Source organism: Aythya ferina (assembly GCF_964211825.1).
Source record: "Aythya ferina genome assembly, chromosome: 7".
Lineage (NCBI taxonomy): Eukaryota > Metazoa > Chordata > Aves > Anseriformes > Anatidae > Aythya > Aythya ferina.
Genome location: NC_140302.1, coordinates 30,178,319 through 30,200,099, shown reverse-complemented (window position 1 = coordinate 30,200,099; position 21,781 = coordinate 30,178,319). Strand labels below are relative to the sequence as shown.

At 38.8% G+C, this 21,781-nt stretch overlaps 1 protein-coding gene across 5 annotated transcripts in view; it reads left to right on the top strand.

Moving 5' to 3' along the window:
- GFRA1 (GDNF family receptor alpha 1) overlaps positions 1 to 10,060 on the top strand; it is a 258,834-nt gene extending 248,774 nt beyond the window's left edge. For all 5 annotated transcript variants that reach the window (XM_084526809.1, XM_084526808.1, XM_084526806.1 and 2 more), the window contains 2 exons: positions 98 to 154; positions 2,261 to 10,060. In XM_084526809.1, coding sequence (XP_084382935.1) covers positions 98 to 154; positions 2,261 to 2,422 — 219 coding nt within the window. In that variant the 3' untranslated portion in view covers positions 2,423 to 10,060. The remainder of the gene's footprint in view (positions 1 to 97; positions 155 to 2,260) is intronic.
- The last annotated feature ends 11,721 nt before the right edge of the window (positions 10,061 to 21,781 follow it).

The following is a 21,781-nucleotide window of genomic DNA, read 5'->3' as shown; positions in this document are numbered from 1 at the left end:
AATCATAGGAGTATGACAACCCCTGTGAATTTATCTAATTGTTTTGTGCTGCTCTATGTGTAAATGTACAGGGAATAAATTTTGCATTTGTTCGTAGGCACAGAAGAAGCGGAAATCCAATGAATCTGTAGATACAGAGCTCTGTCTTAATGAGGTAAGCGTGCAGATCCTGTATGTTTCATGGCCACGGGTGTGTCCCCTAATATAAAATTCTCAACGACTTCCAAGATTATAATGGGCTTACCCTACAGTATATTCTTGTTTGCATGATTATGTTTGGATACTGTAAAGTATTAAAGATTGATCATACTCAGAAATCCAGAACTGGGCTCAAAGTGGCTTCTGCTGACTGTATTTTAATAGCTGTACATGTTTAGGCAAATCCCATGGTAATTAACATTGTACCTAGCATGTATAATTAGTTAATAATCTGTAGGAACATGAGATTATAAGGCTTTTAATAAATACAGAGAAACATGCTGGACATCATTCTATCGCTAAAAAAAAACGAACAATTTTGGGCCTGAACTGATGTTCTCATCAGAAGACAGACTGGTAGCCCCAAGAGAAATAACCTTCCAGTGCTGTTTGACTACTCTGAGCCTGACCTCCAAGGCCCCTTTCAGACGTGAACATTACTTCGGTTTCCATGTCTGTCGGTCCATATCCTTTGGACTGAGTCTTTCAGGATGCTTAATAATTAGTGAAGTACATAAATTAATTTTTACAATGTGAAACACCAACTATACGGCAAGACCAATTGTAGTAGTATAAGCCACCAAGTGGATGTGACCATATATTTTAGGTTCTCCTCTGCTGATCCAAGTTTTACAGTGTTTCCAGACAATGGCAGTTCTGTAGCCCGGTTCTAAATCTTTAGGTTCTGTTAAGAATTTCCAGTAGATACTAGAATAAAGTTTAATGACATGTGAAGAACCAAGGCTATGTTAACAGCATGCAGGAAAGTTAATGGATGTGCTGGCATCGCATGCTGGCTAAAGACCTTTCACAAGAAGGCCCATGTAACTGTAGCTTGCCATCAGATTTGCTGGTCCACCTTAACCCACATCCTGTGAAAGTTTCCAAAACACAGATGATAAGGGTTGAATATAAGATGAGAGAAAGCATATTGTGAAAAGTCCCTCAGTGCCTCCTAGTACATCCAACAGTTTGTAGCTCAAGGACTTCCAGACAGTGAGGATCCTATCAGATGATAGCAAAGGGAGGGCAAGTGGCATGAAGATCTGTCCAAGAGTTGCTCCCTGTCTTTGTAGTTATTAGTTTCTGTGGGAACTGATGCTCTATACTCATTCTTGGTACCTGCACTTCTGCATAGTTCTAGCTTGTACCTTTTCTGATTGTCTCTTCAGCATGGGGGAGGCTTGATCCCTCTGAGGAAGCTACATCCCTGAATGTTTTCAAACCCAGAGTAGGCAGGGTATGAGCAACTTTACTTGGAGTGATTGGATTTAATGACCTTAATGGCCTTCCAGTCTAAATTGTTTCGATTCTGTGATTATACATGCATTTTATTTTTACTTTTTTTAGCTGAGGATGATAAGCAATTAAAAATACTCATTACACTTCCTACTTAAATAGTTCACTCTAATCTGGCAATCTATACTTGCCTACGCCTACTGCTTTATTATTGGTAGCAAAGATACAAGGCATGTAAATAATGCCACAATGAGGGGAAGAGAAATTAAGAAAGAAAAAATTTAATAGGCTAGAAGCCTCAATCTTTTCTGATCCCATGGATTAGATTTTATCTATTGGCCTCCAGGAGTAACTTGTTATCAAAGTTGTTCTGTTGACTGTGCAGAACTTGCAGTTTCACTGGGGGTCCTGCATTTTTGTGTGTGTGTGTTTTTTTTTTTAATTATTATTATTATTTTTTATTTTATTTTATTTTTTTAGTAAACTGGCGTAAACACAGATGGCTAAAGCAAACGGCCATGTTTAACAAGGGCAAGTTTTACACATGGAACCACTTTTTTTTTTACTACGTTATTCCTTTTTTTTTTTTTTTTTTTGAGTCATGCTGTGCTGGTGCTATACATTAATGACATTTTTATCCTTTAACTTTACAATGTTGTCATTTCACTTCTGTTTTTATGCTTTTTAGATATTTCAATCTGTGCTGTGATATATAGGTAACTGTGGAGGGTGGGACATGAACTGATGAATTTCATGACATAGATTTGAATATTTTGCAATGGAAATGTGTAATGGTGACCAAGGAAAGTGTTGTGTTTTGCAGAATGCTATTGGGAAAGACAACACAGCAGGAGTCTCCACCAGTCACATATCTTCAGAGAATTCATTTGCTCTTCCTACAAGCTTCTACGCAAGCACATCTCTCATTCTGATGACAATTGCACTCTCACTCTGTTTGTTCCTAAGCTCATCAGTCGTCTTGTAGCTGCATTACAAAAGGACGTGTAAAAAAAAAAAAAAAAATCTGTTTCCTGTCCTCTGTTGTTTATCTGGAATTCCAGGTCTGGGGGCTAAGCTGAGGCACTCCTGCTAGAACAGTTTCAGTCAGCTGGAAATTTTTTTTTCTCTCTAAAAAAGCTTCTTGTGATATTTAGAGGCTTTGTGAAATACTTGGTGCAGTGCTACATTCCAAACCCAAAAGGCTTTTGGGCATGCAGTGTTTTAAAGAGACAGTGTGTAAATTTGCCTGTAAAGCAAGCTGGTTGGATTATTTTAATAATTACGTTAATTCTAGCCTTTACCCAAGAAGGAGGATGGCAGTTTTTCTTAAGATCCTATTTATCTCATTGAATAGTTTTGGTTTTCAAATTGATTGAACTTCAGACTATCCAGGATGCCAGGCTTTTGTCTAACGGTGAATGTTCTCCCAGAGAGTGGACTTTATGAAACTTCCTCATTTGATAAATTGCTACTGATGTTAAACTCTTTCAGTGTATTAGCATTTTCCTCTTTAAATGTTTATGTACTGTAAGTGATTCTGCATTCCCTGCTGAGAAGCCATTATAATTCACATACAGGTATAATGTATGTCTTTCAGTTAAATTCTCATAAAAATAGAGTGTGGCATAGAACTTTCTAACAGTACATTTATCTTTTAATTATAATCATCTAGCCTTAACAAGGGTGAAGATTCTATAAATTAACAAGAAGCAGCCATTGTGAAAGCTTCATAAACATATATTTCTTTAAATTCATGGATGAGCAGTAGAAACAAGTTTTGCTACAGGAGTTCAGCTATACAGCTGCTGGTCTTCTCTGCTTCTGTTGTGATACTATAGTCCAGTTATTATATTTTTCTTAATAAAAAAAGATACACAATTTATTTGCTCTACTAAAACAGCACTATCTGTTTATACATAGCTGATAGTGTCAGCTCAGAAAGTTACAGGAACTTCATGCCTTACTTCTCTTATCACAACATTGTAGAGGGAAAAGATGCAGTGGTACGATAACTGAGTTTCATCTCTGAGATGGCTAAAACCAACACGGAAGGATGGTTGATCCAATTACAAGGCAGCATCATGCACGCTCACCCATGTGACAGGCTTTTCTCATCATAGTAGTTCTTACTGCAGCCCATGGGATTGCTGGCATGATGAACTGTTTGCAAGACCTATTCCTTAAACATTGTAATGGTTTGGATGCCAATATTGTCGGTATGCAAGATTTGAACACTTTGGTTTTTATTCAGTGACATTGACAACTACTGCTGGCTGATGGTTTTCTGTGGTATTTAGAAGGGATTCTTTAAAGCTTTAAGTGTCATCAAATAGGCAACATTTCTCCTTACGGCTGTCCTTATACCTTACTGTGATGGCTTGGTGACTGTTACAGGCAGTTATGTCTAAATGATCAACAGTAATCAGATTTTGTTTTTCCTGGAAGTAGGAGATAACGTGACCAAGCAAAGAGTTCATCATGTTGAATTTTCATATTTACATTGAGACTCACACAATTATGCACAGGCCTGCTTTGAAATGTCTGGATCAGTTACTTGCAATACAACTATAAGGTACAAATTACTGTTTTATAAACTGCAATGAAGTTTGAGAGTATGCAAAGTACACATCTTACTATGAGATTATTAAACCTATTGACAAGTTCATCTTTTGAGCTTTTTCTTAGCTAATAATAAACACTTTCAGAAATTCTAAAATTCACTTATGTACTCTTGATTATGGTCACATAATATAGGTTTCAAAGCACTGTGTATGTGATAGAATTCTAGGATGCCATGTGCCACTGAACATAACAAATTAGACAATATTACTTTTTAATTCTGTGCTGATAAGAAACTGCAAATTACTTTCAAAGGCATCAGAGATGCTTTTGAAGAATATATAGCATATTATTACCAGCAAAGCCCATGTGGTTCCTGTTGCTCTTCTTGTGGAAGCTAATCAAATTATTGAAAACTAGTGACAACAGAAAAAAGATTATGAGATTCATGATTTTAAAAAAATAAATCAAATTATTTTATGTCAAAAGGAACTGATAGTATAACCTATTGAAATGGTAATGAGCATAGTGTTATAATTCAAAAATCTGACATTATCCAATTAAAATATTTTCAAAACAAATTCATAAACATTACAATTATTAAATCCATCTTTGATCCACAAAGCTTTCTTTAAAATATCATTTGTATTCAGCACATTAAACATTTTAAGCAGTATCAGGAATTTTAATAACCTCCCAGTATAGCGCATACCTTTTTGAAGATTTTATACATTTGGTTTGATTACGGTATCTCTATTACATTTAATACAAATTATTAGAGCTTTGACACTGTGTGATCCAGAATAAAAGCTGTTGATCACTTGTACTGTAAACAACAACCTAATTAGCTTCTGATTACAAAAGAAATTGCTAGTTATCTGATTCAATGAGGGTTACCTTTGGAAATGCAATTATGGATATAGTAGAGGAAGAAATGCCATTTTATACAGCTAGCCATGTTACCACAAACAACACAGAGCACTCAGGCTTTCTTTCCTGTATAAATTAAAAGCATACTGAATTCTTAATTAAAAAAATAAATTGCTTATTAAACAGGCAAGAGGGAAAAAACCCTAAGAGTCTGACACTTAATGAGGTTTTACAGGCATCACCATGCAAATATTGGAAGATTTTTAGAAATTGGATGTGGTGTGGATGATGTCAATTTGGCATGGTGACCTTGTCAGTGCAGTCATTTGCTACAGAACTGAAGTATGCAAATTGTTTCACTTTTTCCCTTTCTGACTGCTAAAATGCCATGTGTTGAGTGCTCAGCCAACGAACTGGCCATTATGTAGTATTTTAACACATTGATTTTATCAATATACCAATAATATAGGAACTGTCCAAATACAGGATGTACATACAGATGACCTACGGTTTAAATTGTGAATTTAACCAATTCAGTTATAGTTAAATTAAATCATGGACTACCATAAACATTTACAAATCATCTTTTTCATTGAACATAATAGAACAGACATTGTCATTAGTATTATTTCCTAGTAGTGTGTATACACTGCCATGTTAAATAATCTGATTATCGTGTCTTATGTTCCTCCTTAAAAGTAGTACACAGAAAGACAAAAATAATTCTGAACTGAAATATATGGCTAATGTTCTAAGGTATTTAACATAGGTATTAATTCCACAAACTAGTTCAATGAAAGAGGCAACGAAGATGAGCCTTTCAGTGGAAATAATCATAATTAAGGGTGGGGGGACCAGTGCAGACAGTGACATCCACCACTGTGCAGTGGTCCTGCACCCGTGTCTGTGTGGTGGTATGGTGAGGAACAAGGAGCACAGACCTTGTTTCACCAACTTGTCAGTCATTATCCTCGCTGTCTTCAGGGGAATGGGGAGAGAGGTGCTGAGCAGTCTGCAGGAACCATCTATCCATTGCCACTGGGGCACTGCCACTTCCCATTGAACTCTTTCATTCCTACTGCGTCATTAGGAAGAATTGGGAGGAACAAGAATTCTTAATTATTTTAAAGCATTTGTAGCTCTGTCTGGAGACCTATTTCCAGCCCATTTTCTTTTAATGAAGTTATATCCCAGTAAGACCCAAACTTTTAAAAATGAGGCTGTTTTAATTTGAGGAATGCTACAGTTTGTTGGTAGTTTGAAAACATGAAAATGTAAACTACTTGCTAAGCCTATGTAATTAGGCTGGAAACAAAGAAAACAGAGAAGGAATCACCTTGAAATCTCAATATGATCCTAATTTTTTTTTTTTTTGGCTTAATCACGATGATATTTCTATGGAAGGGAGATGGTGAGAAACCAGTGAAGAAGACCAAAACTCAGAAGAGCTCACTGAAGGGACATAAAATTGGGTATGTCAAGTGACATGAGTGTCTCATACTTAGCACTGGGATTTGTTGAAATGGAAGAGCTGGATTCTGTTAGGACAAGAAACTCCATCAGATCAAGCTGTAAAAGATGGAAGAATGAGCAGATATTTGTACAGAAATTATAACTTTCTTTCATAAAATGCAATTGTTTGTCTTCAACAACGATGTGGATCTACCTCATTGAAAAACACACATTCACTGACAGAACTTCTGCATTAAATCTGTTCTGGATAAATTCACCTGAGCTAAAGAGGCCCCCCAAGGCTGTTTTATACCAGTAAGGCTATTCAGGTTCTACCTGATGTCCATGACATCAAATAGAAGTATAGTTGATTCTGATGAACTTGGCAGAGAAATTAATCCAGTGACTTGTTAAATATTTCTCATCTTTAAATATTTGCTTTTTCTTACCAGCTCCATTCTTCATATGACATTTCAATTAATGGCTCTTTCAGCTTCTCCTTTCAGTTTGGAAGGTCATTTTTTCCATATTCTACAGTCATCCACTTTCTCATAAAAGATTTTTTTTTTTCCTCGATGGTTTTGTTTGTTTGTTTGTTTTATAATTACAGCCTCCTGTTCTGGGAAAAAAAACAAACAAACTGTGGTCAGGAATATGTCTCTGCTGAACTATGTTTTTGGGGGGAGGGTATTGCAAGTTCCTATTTTATCTGTTTAGTGCTAGTTTGACTGGTACAAGCTAAAACATGAAGTTTCTGTTCCCCAGATGGAATTTAAAATTTAGTTTGATACTGAATAAGGCTTAAAAAGTTTTAAACTTTCACAATCTCTCAGAAGTATTTAAATATTTTTAATGTATTTTCTGCTTGGAATTTCAGTCAAATAGATAGTGTCACAAAATAGTATTTTTTTTTCAAAAATAAGAAGTTTCCTTGTGAAATTTAAACGTGTCCATTTGAAGATAAAAAATCAGGGAGGGTGATGAATTCCCATTTTTTAATTCAATATTGTCTCCACTTTCATATACCTTTGTTCCATGTTTTCTTCATCTGGGTGTGTTTGCCTTCAGGGGATGGTTATACTTAATAGGTATATTAGATGCGGTCAGGTCAATAATCAGAAGCTAAATCCCGTAGCTCCTACTCAAAAGCTGTCTCTTTTAGCATTCATAAAAGACGGAGCAAGAAATTCAAGATGTAGCCTGCAGATTATCTGAAGTTTAAAAGAGCACAGAATCAAACAATTTCTCCATAGCATTTCTTATCAATATGCACTGTGGTATTATAATTTGGTGCCATCTAGACTAATCACTGAAGTTCTCTGAACACATTTGACCAGAGCAGCTGCAGTTTCTGCTGTTTTACCTTTGCTCTGTCATGCAAAGAGGCAATTGCTGCCTAGATTACAGCAGCCAAACCTGATCTCACTTCAGCAAGGGTTGGTTCCTCTAACCCAATTTTCCCCTGCTCTTAGCAATTCCAACACACACTAATTCTTTTGCACTACTTTTTAATCTCTCAGAAGGATAATTTTCTAGAAGTTGTATATGTAAAGCAATTTTCGTCAAATTTCTCCTGTTAAAATACTACAATTGGCTTTGTTCCTTGTGGACTTCTATCCTACAAAGCATCAACTAGCCCTTCAGTGCTTATGAAACTGAACAGCAGTTTGGGGGAATTGCCTTCCAGTAAATGAGGCCATGCTTGTTTTCAGGCTTCCTCAAGCCACTCATTCCAAGAATTGATGGTATGAGTAAACAAACATACGTCGTGTTACATGGTGTCGTGGCAGTGTGCTGCTCCCCATGTCGGCTGGCTCATGTCAAGCAGTTCACTAGTGTTGGCACCAAGATGCAGAGTTCCTCATGGCTCCTTCTGCTGGACACTCCTTTGACAGTAGGAGAGGACATGCAGTTCTAAGTGCAAAAATATTATACCTTATATTGATGTATTGATGTGTGAAATACATCCCCAGCCCCGCTTCCTCTTCTAAATCCATTCATTAGCTCCAGCTCTTTAGCTGGTCCACACAGAGTAAGAAGTTGATTTTGACCACTGCATTTGTCTTTAGGTAGGAAGTTTAAAAGGTACAAAAGCTGAACCTCATAGATTTACTGGACCTCAGGGAGACATAAACTCCTTCCAGCACAGAAGCCAGCAAATCTGCTGAAACTATGGCATAATTTTCAAAATAAAATTAAACATCATGGTCCTCTCCCAATAATGCTTATGGAAAAGGATATATATGAAATAAGGTAACATTTGTCAAAAACAGGAGAAAGCCTGAAGATGCAGAAATTACTGGAGCCACTGTTCATTTTAGGAGATACTGCAGGGAACACACTGCTGAGAAATAGAAATATATGTCCTGGTGGGTAGAAGGCAGGTAGACAAATCATAGTTTGTGTTTTTGTTGACATTGTGATTTGGCCCATGGAAACTATTCCCCTTTTAAGAGCTGAGGTGATTCTCACAGGAGTATGCTATCGAAAACACAGCTGATGGGAGCACAGCATCGCCTTCCCACACCTCAAGCAGGGTCACTGTTAATGACTGCATGCTTTGGGTTGGGACAGGCACGTTAACCCTTGGGTGAAGTTGATTTGAGAAGGCTGTTTGTAAAGATTGATAGAGGTGGAACAGAGCCCCACAGTGGATTGCGTCTGGCAGTTGGGAGTGCACAACCCAGGCTGAGCTGAGTTTATCAAGAAAATAGGAGTAACAATTGAAGGAAAATATGGTCTTGAATTTTACATTGCGTCCTCCCTGGGAAGGTCACAGCAGAAGTGAGGGATAAAACCAACCTCTTAACACTTACCGATACCTTTCACTGTTTCTGGGTAAGAAAATATAAATAAGTCGTGAAGTTAGGCAGTGGAAGAAATCACTTCAAAGCACTGCAACACAGGAGATTTAACTGGTGGCAATTATTAATCTCCATCTTCTCCCCTCCCCCAGAGTTATTGCTACTGAGTTTGATTAACAGGGTTTGTATGATGTTTTGTGTGGCATTACTTAGTGCTGAAATGATTAGCTGTGATTAATGCTGTTCATGCCGGGAAGGTGTATGTTTCTTTCACTTGAGGATATGTCTAAGTTTGTATTTCTTTTGTGTAAAGTGCATGTAGACAAGAGCTGCAGCGAAGAGGAAATAGCACAGGAAGGTTCGGGTATAAGTAATTTTGGGTAATAAAGGGATTAATTGTGGGTAGGCAGAAAGGATGCAGGTAGGGGAAACTGGTAGCGTTTGGACCCAGGAAGACTGGCATTCACTGTGAACTGAGGATATCCAATGTTAGCATTTTTTGTTTGTTTCTTTTTTTCCTTTTTTTTTCTTTTTCTGTATTTTTTTTTCCCAAATTATCTGCCTAGAACATGCTTCCATTTTCTGGAGGAAATTATTACACAAATAGTTACCTTCTTGTGTAAATTCTATGTTGTCTTATGGATTTCTGTACATCTCACTGCAGGTTATTATGTGTCAGGTCTTCAGTCATAATGGCTGGTAATTTGTTGTAAAAAAAATAAAAATAATAACACTGTTCACTTGTTCCTGTTGACTTAGACGTTGCTCTAAGGACATTGCTTTTTGGACCGTTCATACTTCAGAAGTCAAGTCATGATGTTTGGCATTTTCTGTTAGCATAATTCTCCTGCATTACTATTGTACATATCCAGAAAACAATCCCTCTCAATAAACATTATTCTCTTTTTTATTAAAAAAGCATGTTTTTGTGAGAAAAATTTCCTGGTTGTTTGTTCTGTTTTGAATTAAACAAAAGAAAGGAAGCTTGACTGGCAAAAAAAAAAAAAAAAAAAAAAAAAAAAAAAAAAAAAAAGGAAAGAAAACAAGCTTATTAAAGGTTGAGCTCATTGTTCCCTGTTGTTTTACAGTCCACTATGATCTAAGAAAATAAGAAATAAAGCTTTTCCCTTTAAGTATCTGTGCATTTGCTTGCTCCCTAGTCTTTTTGTGCTAGTGAATGTGGCCTGCAAAATGACAATGAGCAGGGAATATCAGATGGAAATGATGGGGCACGAGAGTGGCCAGCTGGCCCTATTCATACTTGCTCGCTCTCTGGCACGCAAGCACGCCTCCACGCCCGCCCAGCCCTTCCACCCTGTCAGGCCAGAAGCTAAGGGCTGGCTCCTGTTGTCACACATGGGAGCAAAAGGGCTGCAAGGGCTTCAAAGACAAAAGAGTCTGGGAGGGGGATATTTTAGGGAATGTAGAGTGTGCTGGGAGGGGAGGCAAGGCTCAAAGGCTGAAAATGCTTTCCTAGCTCGCACAGCAGATTGCTGTCCATGTTCACCATCATGTTTGGGCAGCTGTGGATGGGGTGAAGCTGCATGGGGTGAAGCAAGCGGGGGAGATGTTAGCTGTCCTGGCACTGCTTGCAGCTCGGATGGTTGTGGCGTTAGGCTCCCCCTGCTTTCCCTCTTACTCTGTGCTGTCATTCTGTGAAGGAAAAGAACAAGGAGGGAGGGACAGAAGTGAGGTCTCCCTCTGGGAGGTACAGCTCTGAGATGTGCTCGCTGAGCAGCAGCCTCCCTGGGGACTGCTGACCCCAGCTGGATTCAATACCACCAAGCAGCATCTGGTACATGACCAGATGGGTTCCTTTGTGTGAGTGGTCTGTGGGTTTTATTTCTAGGTTTTGGTTGGCTGATTTATTTTTGTTTTAATTATTACTATTCACACACAGCCTCCCTCTGGTAATTTCCCTGTGGGTTTAGGTAAGTTAGTGCCACGGGCCTGCCTAGACGGTGCACAAATAGAAGGCAGTGTGCCACACTGCCCTTCTTCCATGTGTGTATATTACGCTGTCATTAAATAACAATGGCTCCTAGCATCAGGTGTGACAGAGAGGACCAGTGTCCTCATGATAAAATTGGCATTCCCTCCCCACTGGCCTGGATGATAGGTGTTAAACAAGCAGTGCCCATCACATGCAGAAGTTTGGCTGATTTTTGGTAGGGATGTTTGTAACGTCACGCTGTTGTCTAGTGATGGCCAGGTAAGTAGCATTATCTGCTTTTACTGGCATTTATAGAATCAGTTCAGTTAAACAGGCTGAGTTACACAGAGCGTTTTGAATGACCTCCTTGGTAAGCAGCTGAATAAAGCAGGTTGACATCATCAAAGTGAGTGTGTGATAGACACAAAGAGAGAGGAAACTGGCCAGCTTGCCATTAGCTTTCCTAGAGGTGCAGTTCCAGTGTACCATTAAACATGTGGATGGTCTCAGCTGGCTAGGACATGTATTTTAAAAGGTGGTCCTAACCATTTATCCTTGAGCCATCACTTTCCAAGCGTGCTCCTGCCGCTCTCCAAACCACTCTACCTAAGCAATCGGCCAGCCCTTACACTTGTGCAGATTCTGTGTGTTGGCAGCAAAACCCGTCTGGGTTATTGTCTGTCTCATGCTGGATTCTGTTTTACATTCAGAGACAGGAGTACCATTTCCCGAAATAATTTTTGGTAACAATAAAACCCAATTATTTTGGTGATATGCATGTCTTTTTTGGACTTGAACATAGATTACACCCCCTGATTCTGCATCACCAAATTTTTAAACTGTATTAATTATAGAAAGCTGCACAGCAACAGCCAGGAACAAGCCAAAATAGGAACCAGGAAACATTGCTTCAGTGTAATTCTGCAGAAGGTTTTATTTTTCTTCTTGTTGTTTTCTTACTTGGTTTTTCAAAGGTGATGCTAGTGAATATGTTGCTCTGAGGTAGGAAGCATAATTCACAGAGTAGTTAACAAAAAACACATAACACACACACACACAAAACCACAGAAAACAATTTTTTGTGGCATTACAAAATAAAGATTGGTAGTCAATTGTTTTGGAAGGACCTGGCATTCAGGCTTCTGAATTACTATTGTATATATGTTCAGAAACATAGGACAATATCCCACAAACACTGTCAGTGAGGTTAGCTAAACAGATGGTATTTACCTCTGGGTTTGCAAGAGTGCCACATACCTCCTGATTTCAAAGGAGACATTAATGAAAACATCTTAAAGAGCGGCGGTTGGCTAAGTGTGTCACAAAGTACCCTCACACACACACGGATACACAAGCATAAAAATAAAGCTACATTCACCAAATAACTGCTAGCTTCCTTCTGAACTGGAAAGGCTTTAAATGCAGTATTAACCTGGCTGACCAGTGATATTTGCCTGATTGTCAGAGGTCAGATTCCAGTGGCTAAAAATACAGTTTAGCTTGTATTTGTCTGCAAAACAATATTTGTCAATACCGTAGTGCTGAGCTTTCAGCAGATCAATGGCTGTACATAGCTCACTACCCGAGGGCTTTGCTATTAATACAAGTGTAGGTAGGCTAAGTATTGAGTGACATTATTAGAAAGGCATTGTCCTTCCCTAGGTGACTTTGATTTATGTTAAATGAACTTAAAGCCCTCTAACACTCAGCCAGGCATCTGCTTGAACTTGTGAGAAACTTTATTTCCTGCTCTCCCCATCATGGGAATCGTACCTGCAATAATCTAAGGAATATTATTAAAAAATAGTTTTGGAGTGCTATCAACTTGGGTTAGCATTTAGAAAATGTTTGTCTTCTTGACAAAGGGCTAAATTATCTCCCTTCAACCTCAGCAGTGGGATGGGATTAGACCAATTTGTGAGAGGCTACAGAACCTTTTTCCTCCTTAAATTTAGTACATGGTGCTGTAGAATAATTGCCTTAGCATGGTGACTCTGGTTTAAAGATGCATCTGATATCACAAAAAGAATGAAGCACATGTAAATAAATGTTTGTTCCTGAAGAAGGAGGCTTCACTTACAGCTTGGTACACGTGTTGCCTCAGACATTGTGACTTTGATGTCTGCACAGATGTCATACTGCCACGTGGATCTGACCAACCTTGTTGCTCACAAGGCTCCTCAAATGCCACCACTTGCTACAGCCCCCGTGGGCACCAGAAGCAGCCAGATGTTAGGCTGAGGAAGATGCTTTCCAGGCACGCAGCTGACCACAGAAGCAGTTGTCCTGTCGGGTTTGGTGATGCCCAAATATCTGACATCTGATTAGGGAGCTGGCTGTACTGTCTTGGACTCTTGAATAATATTTTAGCCTGATCTCATAAAAGGAAACCTGTATACCAAAAAAGAGATAAATAGCTGCATGTAATGGTCCTTGTTGCTAACACATTAAGTACTGCTGTGAGATTTCCTTCTGAAGAGAGCGTATATATGCATATTTAGATTACATATCTTTTACTAGTTTTGATAATAAATGAGACAATCTTGTGCTTACTTGAAATGTAGCAGTGAGAATATTAAAAATGCCACTCAATATAGAATATTTTTCTGCTGAGGAACATAAAAATTGTGTAGTCGGGGTTTCTTGTGTGATTACAGACCATGTATACTTGAAAACAACTTTTAACACCCAGTGACATTAATTTCACTTGACTTCATGTCTTAAGGTCAAAAACATTAATCAGCACTTCTATCATTAGCTCAGTTTCCTTTTCTATTAAGTGATTATGATCACTTACTATTAATGAGTCGTGAAGTTTTAATAAATTTTTGCTAGTGTGAAATTGCTAAACAGTAATTATGGCATATCCTGTATGGATGGTTTGTTCCACAATGTACATTTTGCTTAATGTTGGTCAAAAACATCTACAAAAAAACAACAGAAAATAATTAACTAGTTATGGCTGAGGATGTGGAATGGCCTTTTTCACTGCATTTATAGTCAATAAAAAGACAAAGCAGGTCTTTTTTTTTTTTTTTTTTTGTCATTTCTGGAATTATTCTATTTCTGGACCTTGTGACTTTTGTAGTTCTTTATATGAAATGGCACTACCAAGGCTGCTTACTAAAGAAGAGATGAAAGAAAATATCACATCTTTTAAGAGCTATTGTTTTTACTTGTGTTATAAGTCTACCGCTCTGGCATTGAAACAACAAGGTTAAAAAGCAAAAGCCAGACCTTTTCAGCTAATACAGAAGAGAAATAACACAGCAAGTCCCATTGCCAAAAAGTAATGTCTGAATACTGGCTTGGCTTTCCTGTAGCTTGCCATTACTCAGAGGCACATCTAAACAACCAATGCCAGATGCTCATTTGGAGCTTGGATGAGGTTTTTATTGGTTAGCTGACTTTTTTAAACACTCGTCAACCAGGAGCTGGGCTATGAGTGGCTGACTAACTGGAAGGTAGCGCTGAACACTGAATATATCAGAAGGGTATACTAAAGAAAACAAACGATGTTGCAGAGATAACAGTTTCTCAGCTAACTGCCCCCCACTCCCAATTTCCTGGTTTACTGACATCAGGGAAATTTGTTGAGAAGACGAGTATATCTGATAAAGCCACTACAGATGTACTGCCTTTTGCACTGATGCCTAATTTCCTGGACCACCCAAATGGAGGAATAAAGTCAACAGAAACACACGAGCTTCACTGAGCGCTATTTCAGTGATATTCCGCTCATCTCACAGTAATTGAGTCCTTATAAAAAGTAAGATAAATTCTTTCAGAGTTTGTTGCTATACTGGTTCCCCCATGTATGGAATGGAAGTTGTCTGCCCTTTTTTGAAAGATCTCCAGAGCAGTACTGCCCATTTTCAATAAATCTCATCAAAGCGGTGCTTAAAAATTGGGGATGGTTCTGAGAAGAGCCATAAGCATGATTCTAAGATTCCGTGAAAAGCATGACTAACAGGCAATGTCTAACAGTGCAATCTCACCCCCAAAATTCCATGTATTGTCTTGAATACTGGTTGTAAGTACTGAACAAGGAAGATAAATTAAAAAATAGAAAGTTCTCCATCTGATAAACAAAGCTTTAACAAGGCTGGATGGATAGGCATTAAATCGAGACCAATTCAGAATAGAAAAGTGTCACAGTTTTAGCAGAGAAGGGAAGTAAACATAGGGACAAGTAAAAAAAGATTTGTACTGTGTTCTACGCCACTGAACATAATCTTTAAATCCAGACAAGGTGTTTTTCCCAGAGAAAAGCTGTGTTCAAAGAAGAATGCAGGAAAGTCCTACAGCTTGCACAGTGCCAGAGGACAGCCTTTTGGTCTCTGGTGGGTAAACCCATTTCTCTAATATATCTTTCAGTAGCATTCAAAGTTGCCAGTTTGAGATGTCAGCACAGTCTTTGCACTGACTTTGAAGATTCTTTGTATTCTCAGATGGAAGAATGAGACACTATTCTTGTTAGTTCAGCCATGGAGCAGTCACAGCTGATCTCAGCTAAGTGCACATGTGCATGTGGGAAGGTTAGCATTATGTGGCTGTGCAAAATGTCTCACACTGGCTGACTTCTGCACTGGAGACAGATAATACCAGCATGGTGCACTCAGATTTTTCTACAAGTATTCTGTCATACCACCCTAGAATCAAGAGGCATGATTCACAGTTGCATTTCAATTCAAATCTAGAGTTCATCTATCAGAAGCTGAACAATGCTATAGTCTTTGCTTTCCATTATCAAAATGGCAAATGCCCTGGCTCAGTAGAAAAGAATGTCTAGAATAGCACAGGGTTGAGTAGACGTAAAAAATAAACTAACCAGCTTCTAATGTCTTCAGCAAAAGCTGTGGCACCGTAAATAGCAGTTCAGTCCAAAGTACTCTGTTGCACCACACTGCTGGGACAAGGTCATAACTTTATGGGTAGCTGAGTGACCATCTGTCCTTGCAGACGTTAGAGTACCATGTCCTTGGAGAGTTATAAAGCACTATCCTTCCTTACTGGAGGAGCTGTATCACTCACCGGCAGCGACTGGGATCCCTGCCTGTGTGACTTGTACTAATCTAAGGGAGATTATTAAAACATTAATTCACATCTCTTGTCTTCATCTTCCTGGCTTGATTCTCACAATGTTCATTACTAGGTAATGTGCAGTTATATCATCTAAGTTTTATAACTCTCTGAGGATACTTTGGGTCAAAAATGAGCTTGAGATTCCAGGGCACAAGAGAAATATAATTTTTATTTGAAGAAACAACAAAGTGTGGGGAGAATTATGACCAGCAAAAGTCATCATAGCCAAGTATCTACTGAAAGCAATTTTACTTTAATTGCACCTGAAATTGACAATTTCTTAATATGTAGAAAGGCCAGTAATTGCTTTGTGGGGATTTGCAAGGAGAAACTGAACAGTGCCTTAGATACACGCACTGTATAGGATTACCAGGAAAGCCCAGCCACGCATAGAGGGACATTCAGTTAATTTAAACATATGGTAATTCCTATAATCAAATTTGTTGTATAAAGATTAAACCATCTAAAGAATGAGGGGGTGATTGGATCATCAGCACCTTTCCTTCGTTCATTAAGGGCAGTAAAACTTCTCAGTAAGTGCAACTGGTGCTGCTACCACAACAGAGTGTGTTCCTTGCTCAGTAGGTGAAGTGCATGACAAAAGTCATGTTTGTGTAGCCATGCTCTGAAAATGCCTAGCCCCTACTATCTAGGGAAAATGCAGGCTCAATTCATTTCTCAGGATTGGCAGAGGATGAGTAGGGGGTTCAAAACACTAAAATTGGGCTTGGAAACTCAATGTATTAATGGTGAGGGAGGTCTAGGCACACATGCCTTTGAAAGAACTAGCACAAACACCTCTCTGAGGCAGTGGACAGATGACAGGACTGCTTTTCATCTGTATGTAAAAGGAGATCATAAATATGATAGTCCTTTAACAGAAAGTAGTCACTGGCCATATGGTCACGTCTAGCTAGGGGTTAGATTGCTTGACCAAGCAAGTGATGCTAAGGCGAAGTCAGAGCTTGTTTAAAAACTCATTCCTCACTTTTGATGAGTGTTTGTATTGCCAAACCCACTGTTTCCTCTCTGTAAGCCAGCTTCTGTCTATTCTTTTTGTTGGCTTGTACTCAACTAGTGGATGGTAGACTATCTGTAAGTTTAAAATAACAGTATATATGTTGTAAATTCACTTTTTAAAATAGATTTCAAGTAGATGATATTCCCTATGCTTGTTCAGAGAAAAAGCTCTTTATTTTAATCTCCTTCAGTTTTGAAACACTTTCAGTCCATTAGAGCAACATAAATACAAGACAGAAAACAATAACAGGCTACAAATCAATATGTTTGAACAGCCAGACCTAAATAAATATGATCCAATTGCTGACTTGGAAAACAGAATAGTCCAAAGGTTCCAGAGCAAAATGCCAGTGATGAAATAACTTTCAGCTCTGTGCAAGAAACCCTGACCCTCTTAGCAGGTGGCATACTCAGTACAGTGGGTTAGGAAGGTGTTAGTCAACAAGGAAGGTCGAGCTTCTGTTAAAGTAATGGAAGAGTTAAAATTTACCTTGGTGTGAAGTGGTCATGGCTCAGCGCTATTTTGGGGAGTAAGCTGATACAGTGGGCTGTTAAAGGGAATGAGACATATTCAATTCAAATATTCACCAGCGATTTCTCATGAAGCAAGCATTAGGCTTAGCAGGAACTTTATAAATAATACACAACAAAACCATAGTCTTCAGCCTGGAAATTGGTACTAAGCATACAGTCATAAATATACACACTATAATCACATGCGATCAGTATGGCTGCGAGGGAATCTCTGAAAGCCCATAGGAAGTGACAAACCAGAAAGAATGACAATCTCTATTCATTTTGCCTCATACATCTTTCTTACATGTTTCTGCTCTGCGGCTGATTTTGTAATAGACAGCAGAGGATGCTTCAAAAGATTATGCTTCAAACACCTGGGAAAGAAAACCAAGAAAAAAAGAGTTTTTGTTCTATTTCAAATTATAAGCAATAAAGTCCATTGGACTGAAGCCCCAAGTAGCAATTTAAAGTTCAAGTCATTTTATATCATGATTTTCCTTTCTTGCTTAGAGTTAACATTTCCTGCTCCTACCACAAATTAACATTTTATTGCATCAGTAATGGGCACAAGTGTAGGGAGGGATATGCACATGAAAAAGGGGCAAAAGGCAAAGCAGGCATGAGAGGAATAGCTGCTCAGCACTTCTAGGCTAGCAGGTACAGCCTGCTCTTATATATGCCGTTCAAATTTGTGTTTGTGCCTTCTTCTGTACAATAACAATATTCTGCTCAAGAGTATGTATTTCACAATAACAGTTTATAGAGCCCTTAGTCAAAGTATGTAAGTACACATCATAATAATTGTTGTATTTGGAATAAGTAACTTATGTATGAAACAGGGAATTTTTTATTCTCTCATTGGAACCCTGTTTCTCTTAGAAAGGAAGGACTAAAAAGCTTGTTCCATCAGATTCAGGGTTCAGGGCGCAAAGACAGTGAGCTGAGATACCATCTCTCTCCCTGGTACAGTTGCCCCTACTCAATTTTTGCTGTGGATAAAAATAAAATAGAGTAAAACAAATGGGTTCCCAAAGGTGAAAGCACTGGACTGCCCCATGTATATTTATGCATGTAACCTTTACATTTGATGGGTTCTAACACCACCATTTCCTCCACAGAATATAAAGATTTCTTCCAGGATACCCCCTCAAAAGTGATCTTAGTGATTCAGTTATTTTCAGCAAAATAATGAAAAGGATTCATAGCTTTTAAATCTAAATGGTACTTACAATATTCATACAATCTCATTAGTGTTAAGGCACAACTCTACCTTTGTATGCTTATCCATCTGTCTTGAGAGGCAGGAAAATGCTGTTAAATCAATTTTATGGATGAGGAAATAAGTGCACAAACAGTCTAAATAGGGATTAGATTGAAGTTAGAGCCAGTCCATCAGAAAGTGATGAATATCTTCTCCCTGCACTGCCTAATCCTGAAGATGACTGAATTCAGTCAATGCCTTCATTCTGAACTCTAGGGCTTGTCAGACACATTTGCAGGCTCAGAGTCTCCCTGGGTGGAGCAGAAAGGCTCCTGTCTCTAACATGAAGTGCTAGCACACCTCAGGGTTATGCAGAAAACCACCTCAATGTACCCCAAGTTCTCACTGGGGCAGAAATTACTACACCCCCTGACAAAGAGTCCCTGCCCAGCTTTCCTGCAGGCCCCCTCAAGGTACTGGCAGGCCACTGTAAGTCTTCCCCAAAGCCTTCTCTTCTCCAGGCTGAACAACCCCAACTCCCTCAGCCTGTCTGCATGGGAGAGGTGCTACAGCCCTCTGAGGCCTTGTGGCCCTCCTCTGGACTTGCTGTAATATGTCCATATCTTTGTTGTGATGGGGGCCACAGAGCTGAACACAGAGCTCCAGATGGGGTCCCATGAGAGCAGAGCAGAAGGGGACAATCCCCTCCCTTGCCCTGCTGGCCACACTGCTTTTGGTGCAGCCCAGGGTACGGCTGGCTTTCTGCACTGCAAGTGCACACTGCTGTCTTGTGTTGAGCTTCTCATCAACCAACACCCCCAGGTCCTTCTCCTTAGTGCTGATCTCAATCCATTCTTTGCCCAACCTGTGTTTGTGCTTGGGATTGCCCCAGCCCATATGCAAGATCTTGCACTTGGCCTTGTTGAACTTCATTGTTTGACTCTCAGAGAAGCGTGCAGGCATTCTGGAGCACAACCCAGTGAACGCAGTGAATAGGTACTGCACTTTCTTCCAAGCTTTTTACAGTACAGACTTTCTTAGGCTAGTCTTACCTTTTAAGTACAGTAGATAAAATATGACTCTGTCTTAATCATCATTTGAAAATCTTTGTGTACTCACATATATTTTGTCAAGACCTTGTCGATGCCATTACAACTTCAAGAAGTCCTTCTGTGTTTATCTGTGCAGTTCAGATCTGTGTAGGGTAGGAATACATGAGATAGCTTGGTGGGGACTGTACCGGATGGTCTGTAACTAACATATATGGTAACCCAAAACAGTCATAACTAATGCAAATACTACACTTTGTTGTACAAATATTTTCTTAGTGACTCCCAGATTCTTGAGATGCACCAATACTTTGTCTGTATGTCTATGATCTTCATGGAGAAATTGCCCTCATTCGAATGACCATTGTGACCAGACTGGGGCAATCCCCACTGTAAGCAAGAGAGGATGCAGTCTTTTCTAGTGGAGCTCATCTTGATTTCAGTAAAGGAGAGGTGTGGCAGCATGCCCAAATTATCCGCATCATTCACAGAAAACAACATATTACATTTCTGGGAAGTTCTCGATATAGTGGGAGTCTGCCCTTTTGTTCATAGGTCATGAATTTACTATCCCACTCTGCAACACAGAAGGTTATTAGAACAATTTCCCTTCTGTTCATTTAATGAAACCACTCATCAGGAATAGTTAATTAAAAATCCATCCTTTGAACTCTCAATTTGGAAAAAGAAAAGAATTCCAAATAGTTTAGCTCTCTCAGGAAATGAGGCGAGATGAAAGGAGTACAGGCATGTTATGGAAATGCATTGATAAAGGACCTGTGGGACAAATAAGTCATCAGTCCAAAGAGAGAAGAATCAGTGAGCAAATTCCAGAGAGCAGATGATTTTGGCTCAGGTTTTAGCCATCTTAAATGCTTCTAATCTTCAGAGAATAGACATTCAAAGCTAGTTGAAAGCCAGATCTTCTCCTAGGCTCCTGGTATCATTAGCCACTTCTGAGAATCCAGGCTTGTTCTGCTCTCTTCTTTCATACCTCTCCCTTTTCCTTCTCTTGGGCTTTGATTCTGTCATTTTAAGGCTGTAGCTTCCACCTGTAAGAATGCAACTGGGAGTTATGAACATTGTTTGTCAGAAAGATCACCAATTTTTCACCACAAGAAAGACATGGATTTAATCATTTTCAAATGGAATCTGGAAGTGATGCTATTCACAATAGTCAAATCAGGCCTAGAAATCTAGCCTTAATGATATGACAACTGACAGAAAATTCTTTCTAGCCTCACTAATGGAAGTAAATAGACAAACAGTCATAAAACTATATAATTTGTAAGAGATGAAATGTTTTCTTAAACTTTGCAACTAAGGAATAGAAAAATAATGCAAATGGAAGCAGAAACAGAAGGTTGCTAATGGGCTTATCTCTACAATTTCTGTTGGGAAGATTAAATTTAGCAATATTCTCCTTGTGAAATTGCTTCCTCTCTCTGCCAGTAATTTTCATAGCATGTATCCCCAGGTATGGCTTTTTTCTGATTAAAAAAGTGCTTGCTGACATTGGCCAATCTGTTGATCAATAGATGCAGCCTCAATAGCTCTCAGTCGTCACCTTCTTGTCCTGAGTGGAAACTGAGGTTCCATCATTCAGCCATTCATTCAGAGTCAAGTCAGCCCCAAATCACAACCAATTTACCTATGAATACAGAACTAACTGACCCAAAAAGATGGGTCTTCATCTATCAAAACATCTACCATCTGGAGACGATAAATGTGTGATCCTTCCTAGCATAAGCTTCAGCACAAGTATGCAAATTGAAGTCAGTTTTGCTAACTTGGTCCTAACAAGGTTCAACAATGTTTATTAAGATCACTGTTAAAATTACTGGTTACGTGCCTT